At 72.1% G+C, this 7,297-nt stretch overlaps 1 protein-coding gene across 1 annotated transcript; it reads left to right on the forward strand.

The window, feature by feature from the left end:
* Window positions 1-798: 798 nt before the first annotated feature.
* LOC138065117 (sarcoplasmic reticulum histidine-rich calcium-binding protein-like) lies at window positions 799-6,501 on the forward strand. The gene is made up of 7 exons (XM_068929306.1): window positions 799-1,024; window positions 1,118-2,005; window positions 2,732-2,817; window positions 4,645-4,713; window positions 4,809-4,863; window positions 6,194-6,230; window positions 6,364-6,501. Exons 1-7 carry the CDS (start codon window positions 889-891, stop codon window positions 6,398-6,400), a joined length of 1,308 nt encoding a protein of 435 aa, XP_068785407.1. The 5' UTR covers window positions 799-888; the 3' UTR covers window positions 6,401-6,501.
* Window positions 6,502-7,297: the final 796 nt, after the last annotated feature.

The raw sequence follows: 7,297 nt of genomic DNA on the forward strand, positions 1-7,297 counted from the left end.
CCAGGCGTCCGGGGTTGGGGGGGACAAGGCCAGGAGGGGCCCAGGCGTCCGGGGATGGGGGAAACAAGGCTAGGAGGGGCCCAGGCGTCCGGGGTTGGGGGGGACAAGGCCAGGAGGGACCCAGGCGTCCGGGGTTGGGGGGGCAAGGCCAGGAGGGGCCCAGGCGTCCGGGGAGGGGGGAAACAAGGCCAGGAGGGGCCCAGGCATCTGGGGTTGGGGGGGACAAGGCCAGGAGGGGCCCAGGCGTCCGGGGTTGGGGGGGACAAGGCCAGGAGGGACCCAGGCGTCCGGGGTTGGGGGGGACAAGGCCAGGAGGGACCCAGGTGTCCGGGAAGGGGGGAGGGGGAACAAGACCAGGAAGGGCCCAGGCGTCCGGGATGGGTTGGGGGGGGGGGGAACAAGGCCAGGAGGGGCCCAGGCGTCCGGGCTCCCCACGTCACCTGGCAACACCCCCCCCCACCCCGGCCTTCCCGCCCCCGCTTGTCCCTGAGCCCGGACGCCTGGGTCCTTGGCAGCCGATGGGACCCAGGGGCCCAGGCGTCCGGGTGCTCAACCCCCTCCCCGCCCCTTACCCCCCCCCACCTCCCTCCCAGGGACCCAGGTGTCCGGGTATCCCATAACCCCCCGCGCCAGCGCATGACCTGCCCCCCCCCAAAAAAATACCCGGGTATTTATAGCCGGAGCCGGGTCTGGTTTCTGTCCCCCCTCGCTGGGCCCAGGTGTCCGGGGGGGTGGCGGGGGGGAGGGACCCAGGCGTCCGGGCCCCTCCCCCCCATCCAACACAAAGATGGGGTGATGGGTAAAGGGGGCTGGGGGTAGGGAGGGCCCAGGCGTCCGGGACCCTCAGGGTGGGCCCAGGCGTCCGGGTGGCCCCCCCCATCCTCCAAGATGGGCCCAGGTGTCCGAGACCCTGCAGGGCCCAGGCATCTGGGTGACCCTCATCGCCCAGGATGGGCCCAGGCATCCGGGACCTTCAGGGTGGTCCCAGGTGTCGGGGTGGTCCCATCCTCCAAGATGGGCCCAGGTGTCCGGGACCCTCAGGGTGGGCCCAGGCGTCCGGGACCCTCATGGCAGGCCCGGGTGTCTGGGTGCCCCCCATCGCTCAGGATGGGCCCAGGCGTCCGGGACCCTCATGGCAGGCCCAGATGTCCGGGTGTCTCCCGTCGCCCGGGGCGGGCCCAGGCGTCCGGGCGCCGCGTGGGGCGGGCCCAGGCGTCCGGGGACCTCCTCGGGTGTCGGGCGCAGCTGGCGCCGTCGCTCAGAGCGCCCATGGCCGCCCGCCGGCCCTGGCTCCTCGGCCTCCTCCTGGGGCTGCTCCTGGTCCCGGGGCCCCCCGGGGTCCCCGGCGACGAGGGGCGGCCGCCGGGTGACGGGGGACACGGTCGCCACGGCGACGGGGACCCCGGCGACCGGCGGTGGTCCCCCGGGCGTCGCGGTGACGGCGAGGAGCCGCCGCCAGGCCACGAGGGGCACCGCCGTCACCACGGCGACGAGGAGCATCCCCCCGGGCGTCGCCGTGGCGACGACGAGGCGCATCCCCATCGCCACGGCGACGAGGGACACCCCTCCGGGCGTCACCGTGGCGACGGCGAGGCAGGTTACCCCGGCGGCGGCGACGAACCCCCCCTGGGCGACCACCACCATCACCATGGCAACGAGCACCGCCACGGCGATGAGGTGCATCACCACCACCGTCGCCACGGCGACGAGGAAGCTTCCCCGCACGGCCATCGCCATGGCGACGAGGAGCCCCACCAGCATCGCCACGGCGACGAGGAAGCTTTCCCGCCGGGCCATCACCGTGGCGATGAGCACCACCACCACCATCGCCATGGCAATGAGGAAGCCCACCATCGCCATGACGACGAGGACCACCACCACCATCGCCACGGCGACGCCGTGAGCTCCGAGGAGGAGGAGGAGGAGGAGGAGGAAGGTGACGGCCCCCACGCGGCCGAGTCGGCCGAGAGCGACGAGGACAGGGACACCTCGGAGGAGGGTGAAGGTGGGACGCCCCGGGGTGGGCCCAGGCGTCCGGGTGGGGGAGGCCCAGGTGTCCGGGTAGGGGGGGACCGAGGCATCTGGGCTGGAAAGGGACCCAGGCGTCCGGGCCAGGGGGGACCCAGGCGTCCGGGTGGGGGAGGCCCAGGCGTCCGGGTGGGGGGGGACCGAGGCATCCGGGCTGGAAAGGGACCCAGGCGTCCGGGCCAGGGGGGACCCAGGCGTCCGGGGCAGGGGGGACCCAGGTGTCGGGGCCAGGGGGGACCCAGGGGTCCGGGGCAGGGGGGACCCAGGTGTCCGGGCTGGAAAGGGACCCAGGCGTCCGGGACAGGGGGGACCCAGGCGTCCGGGGCAGGGGGGACCCAGGCGTCCGGGCCAGGGGGGACCCAGGCGTCCGGGGCAGGGGGGACCCAGGTGTCCGGGCTGGAAAGGGACCCAGGCGTCCGGGACAGGGGGGACCCAGGCGTCCGGGGCAGGGGGGACCCAGGTGTCCGGGCTGGGAAGGGACCCAGGCGTCCGGGTTGGGGGAACTCAGGTGTCGGGGCCAGGGGGGACCCAGGTGTCCGGGCTGGAAAGGGACCCAGGCGTCCGGGACAGGGGGGACCCAGGCGTCCGGGCCAGGGGGGACCGAGGCATCCAGTTTGGGGGGACCCAGGCGTCCGGGGCATGGGGGACCCAGGCGTCCGGGGCAGGGGGGACCCAGGCATCCGGGCCGCGCGGCTCCCTGCAGGCAGCGAGGAGGAGGAGGAGGAGGAGGCCGAGGCCGAAGGGCGCTACCAGCCCGGCTCCATCTGCCGCTATTGCGCCTTCTGCCAGGTACCGGGGGGAGGGGGGGCCCCCCACCCCCTTGAGACCCCCCCGACCTTGGGACCCCCCCAGGCCTCCTGGGGACCCCCAAAACCCCCCCTCAAATCCCTTCGTCACCCCCTGGGGACCCCCAAACCCCACTGAGACCCCCCCGACCCCATTGGGACCCCCAGGGACCCCCCAGATCCTCCATAGGACCCCCTGGGGACCCTCCCAACCCAACAAAACCACATGGGGACCCCCCCAACCCCTCAGGGACCCCCTAAGCCCCTCAGGGAACCCCCAGGACCCCTCCCAACCCCTCACGGACCCCCCCAGACCCTCAGGACCCCCCAAACCCTTTGAGGACCCCCCAGGGCCCCCCAAACTCCTCGGGGACCCTCCAAACCCCTCGGGGACTCCCTAGGACCCCTCAAACCCCTCGGGGACCCCACCAGACCCTCAGGGCCCCCCCAAACCCTTTGGGGACCTCCTAGGACCTCCCAAAACCCCCCGGGGCCCCCTAGACCCCCAGGACCCCCAAGCCCCTCAGGGACCCCCCTGGACCCCCCCAAGCCCCTCGAGGACCCGCTAACCCCCCCTAGGGACCCCCTAGACCCCCAGAACCCCCCCAACCCCTCAGGGACCCCCCCATGCCCCCTTGGGGACCCCTCTAGACCCTCCTAGACCCCCCTAAGCCCCTAAGAGACCCCCCCAGACTCCCATGACCCCTCCAAGCCCCTCGGGGACCCCCCAAGGCCCTCTTGGGGCCCCCTCTAGACCTCCCTAGACCCCTATAAGCCCCTCGGGGACCCCCCCAGACTCTCAGGACCCCCCAAGCCCCTCAGGGATCCCCTCAAACCCCCCCTCGGGGACCCCCTCCAGACCTCTAGGACCCCCCAACCACCTCAGACCCCCAGGACCCCCCCAAACCCCTCGGGGACCCCTCTAGACCCCCCAGGACCCCCCCAAACCCCTCAGACCCCCAGGACCCCTCCCAAACCCCTCGGAGACCCCCCCCAGACCCCCAGAACCCCCCCAAGCCCCTCAGGGACCCCCCCACGACTCCCTCAAGCCCCTCTTGGGGACCCCTCTAGACCCCCCAGGACCCCCCCAAACCCCTCAGACCCCTGGACCCCCCCAAACCCCTCGGGGACCCCTCTAGACCCCCCAGGACCCCCCCAAACCCCTCGGAGACCCCCCCTAGACCCCCAGAACCCCCCCAAGCCCCTCAGGGATCTCCTCAACCCCCCCCTCGGGGACCCCCTCCAGACCTCTAGGACCCCCCAACCACCTCAGACCCCCAGGACCTCCCCAAACCCCTCGGGGACCCCTCTAGACCCCCCAGGACCCCCCCAACCCCCTCAGACCCCCAGGACCCCCCCAAACCCCTCGGGGACCCCCCTAGACCCCCAGAACCCCCCCAAGCCCCTCAGGGATCCCCTCAAACCCCCCCTCGGGGACCCCCTCCAGACCTCTAGGACCCCCCAACCCCCTCAGACCCCCAGGACCCCCCCAAACCCCTCGGGGACCCCTCTAGACCCCCCAGGACCCCCCCAAACCCCTCAGACCCCCAGGACCCCTCCCAAACCCCTCGGAGACCCCCCCAGACCCCCAGAACCCCCCCAAGCCCCTCAGGGACCCCCCCACGACTCCCTCAAGCCCCTCTTGGGGACCCCTCTAGACCCCCCAGGACCCCCCCAAACCCCTCGGGGACCCCCCTAGACCCCCAGAACCCCCCCAAGCCCCTCAGGGATCCCCTCAAACCCCCCCTCGGGGACCCCTCTAGACCCCCCAGGACCCCCCCAACCACCTCAGACCCCCAGGACCCCCCCCAAACACCTCTCCCCGCCCCAGCACTGCGCCGCCTGCGGGAGCTGCCCCTGCGCCGAGGACCCCCCCGGCCCCCACTGCCGCTACTGCCAGGTACGGGGGGGGGGCACTGGGAAGGGGGGGGCCACGGTGGGGGGGGAGACCCCCCCTAAATGACCCCCCCCCTCCTGGTCTCCCCCCCCCCCCAGGCCTGCCCCTTCTGCTACCTCTGCCCCCTGCTCTGCGAGACCGCCTGCCAGCCGGGTGCGTGCCCCCCCCCCAGAAAATCCCCCCCTCCCCAAAAAATGCACCCCCCCCGCCGGGGAGGGGCCCCCAGGACCCCCCCCCACCTTGGTGGGCTCTGATCCCCCCCCCCGGCCGCCTTGGATCGCGCCCATCAAGGACCCCCCCCCGGACCCCCCCCAGACCCCCATAGCCCCCCCCAGACCCTCCATTCCTCCATTGCCCCCCCAGAACCCCCTCGTACACCCCAGGACCCCCATTGCCTCCCCGGGACCCCCTCGGACCCCCCCGGGCCCCCATAGCCCCCCCCAGACCCCCTATTCGCCCATTGCCCCCCCCGGGACCCCCTCAGACCCCCCCGGACCCCCATAGCCCCCCCCAGACCCCCTATTCGCCCATTGCCCCCCCCGGGACCCCCTCAGACCCCCCCGGACCCCCATAGCCCCCCCCAGACCCCCTATTCACCTATTGCCCCCCCCGGGACCCTCTCGGACCCCCCCGGACCCCCATAGCCCCCCCCAGACCCCCTATTCGCCCATTGCCCCCCCCGGGACCCTCTCGGACCCCCTCGGGCCCCCATAGCCCCCCCCAACCCCCTATTCCCCCATTGCCCCCCCCGGGACCCCCTCAGACCCCCCCGGACCCCCATAGCCCCCCCCAACCCCCTATTCCCCCATTGCCCCCCCGGGACCCCCTCGGACCCCCCCGGGACCCCCATAGCCCCCCCCGACCCCCTATTCCCCCATTGCCCCCCCGGGACCCCCTCGGACCCCCCCGGACCCCTATAGCCTCCCCCGACCCCCTATTCGCCCATTGCCCCCCCGGGACCCCCTCGGACCCCCCCGGGACCCCCATAGCCCCCCCCGACCCCCTATTCCCCCATTGCCCCCCCGGGACCCCCTCAGACCCCCCCGGGACCCCCATAGCCCCCCCCGACCCCCTATTCGCCCATTGCCCCCCCGGGACCCCCTCAGACCCCCCCGGACCCCCATAGCCCCCCCCAGACCCCCTATTCACCTATTGCCCCCCCCGGGACCCTCTCGGACCCCCCCGGACCCCCATAGCCCCCCCAGACCCCTATGAAACCCCTGGGACCCCCTATGACCCTCCCCAAGACCCCCCCCCGTTCCCCTATAGCCCCCCCGGGACCCTCATGACCCCCCCAGGACCTCCAGGACCCCCCTGGACCCCCCATGACCCCCCCAAGACCCCCCTGTTCCCCTATAGCCCCCCCGGGACCCCCCGGGACCCCCCCAAGACCCCCCTGTTCCCCTATAGCCCCCCCGGGACCCCCCCAGGACCCCCCCCCTGGACTCCCCATGACCCCCCCCAACCGCCCCCCCCTTTGCAGGCAGCCTGGTGGACGAGTTTTCGGGGGCCCTGCTGCAGTAAGTGACCCCCCCCCTCCAGCACCCCCAAAACGACCCCCCCCATTTTAGGGAGAGGGGGAGACCCCCCCTCCTCCTCCTTTTGGGGGGGAAAATCCCCCCCCAAATGTCACTTCTCTCCCCCCCCCAATAGGTCGCTGGGGAGGTTGTTCGAGGCGCCGGAGGACTGAGCTGGGGGGGGCACCCCGAAATGGGGGGGGTTCCCCCCCAAAATGGGGACCCCCCCTCTTTTTTGGGGGGGGGCTTGGAAATAAAGCGGTTGAATGTGTGGAAACGTGGCAAAAATTGGGGTGCTTTTTTTTGGGGGGGTCCTGGGGGGGGGGCAATGGGCCCCCCTCCTTTTTTCTCTCCCCCCCAATGACGTCATCACTTTTTTTTTAATTTTTTTTTAATTCCATGCAAAAAAAAAAATAATCCCCCCCACCAGCAACCCCCCCCCCTTTTCCAGGAAGAGGCAGTTAAAAAGGGGTCCCCCCCCCAAAAAAAAAGGCCCTTTGGGGGGGGCCCAAGGCAGTGGGGAGGGGGGCGACGACCCCCCCCCCCAATTTTAGCAGCACGTTCGGAGCCATCCGGGGCCCGGTAATGTGGGGGGGGGTGGAGGGGACCCCCCCCACCCCCAAATGCAGACCCCCCCCAAATAAATACCCCCCCGCACCCATATATGAGGAGGAGGAGGTGTTTTGGGGTGGGGGGGGCTCCTGGCTGTTTTTGGGGGGGGGCTAGGACCTCCCCCCCGACGTCGCTCTGGCTTCAGGGGACCTGTGGGGGGGGGCAATGAGAAAGGGAGGGCAAATAGGGGGACCCCCCCCAAATTCCTCCCCCCCAAGTGCCCCCCTATAAGCCAAAATCCCCCCAAATTGCCCCAAAACGCAGCCCAGGAGCCCCCCCCTCAACCCTGTCCCCCCCAAGTGCCCCCCCGTAAGGCAAAATCCCCCCAAATTACCCCAAAACACAGCCCAGGAGCCCCCCCCCCAAACTCTCCCGCCCAAATGCCCCCCATGAGCCAAAATCCCCCCAAATTGCCCCAAAACACAGCCCAGGAGCCCCCCCCCAAACCCTCCCCCCCC

This window comes from Struthio camelus, unplaced genomic scaffold, assembly GCF_040807025.1.
Source record: "Struthio camelus isolate bStrCam1 unplaced genomic scaffold, bStrCam1.hap1 HAP1_SCAFFOLD_123, whole genome shotgun sequence".
Classification (NCBI taxonomy): domain Eukaryota; kingdom Metazoa; phylum Chordata; class Aves; order Struthioniformes; family Struthionidae; genus Struthio; species Struthio camelus.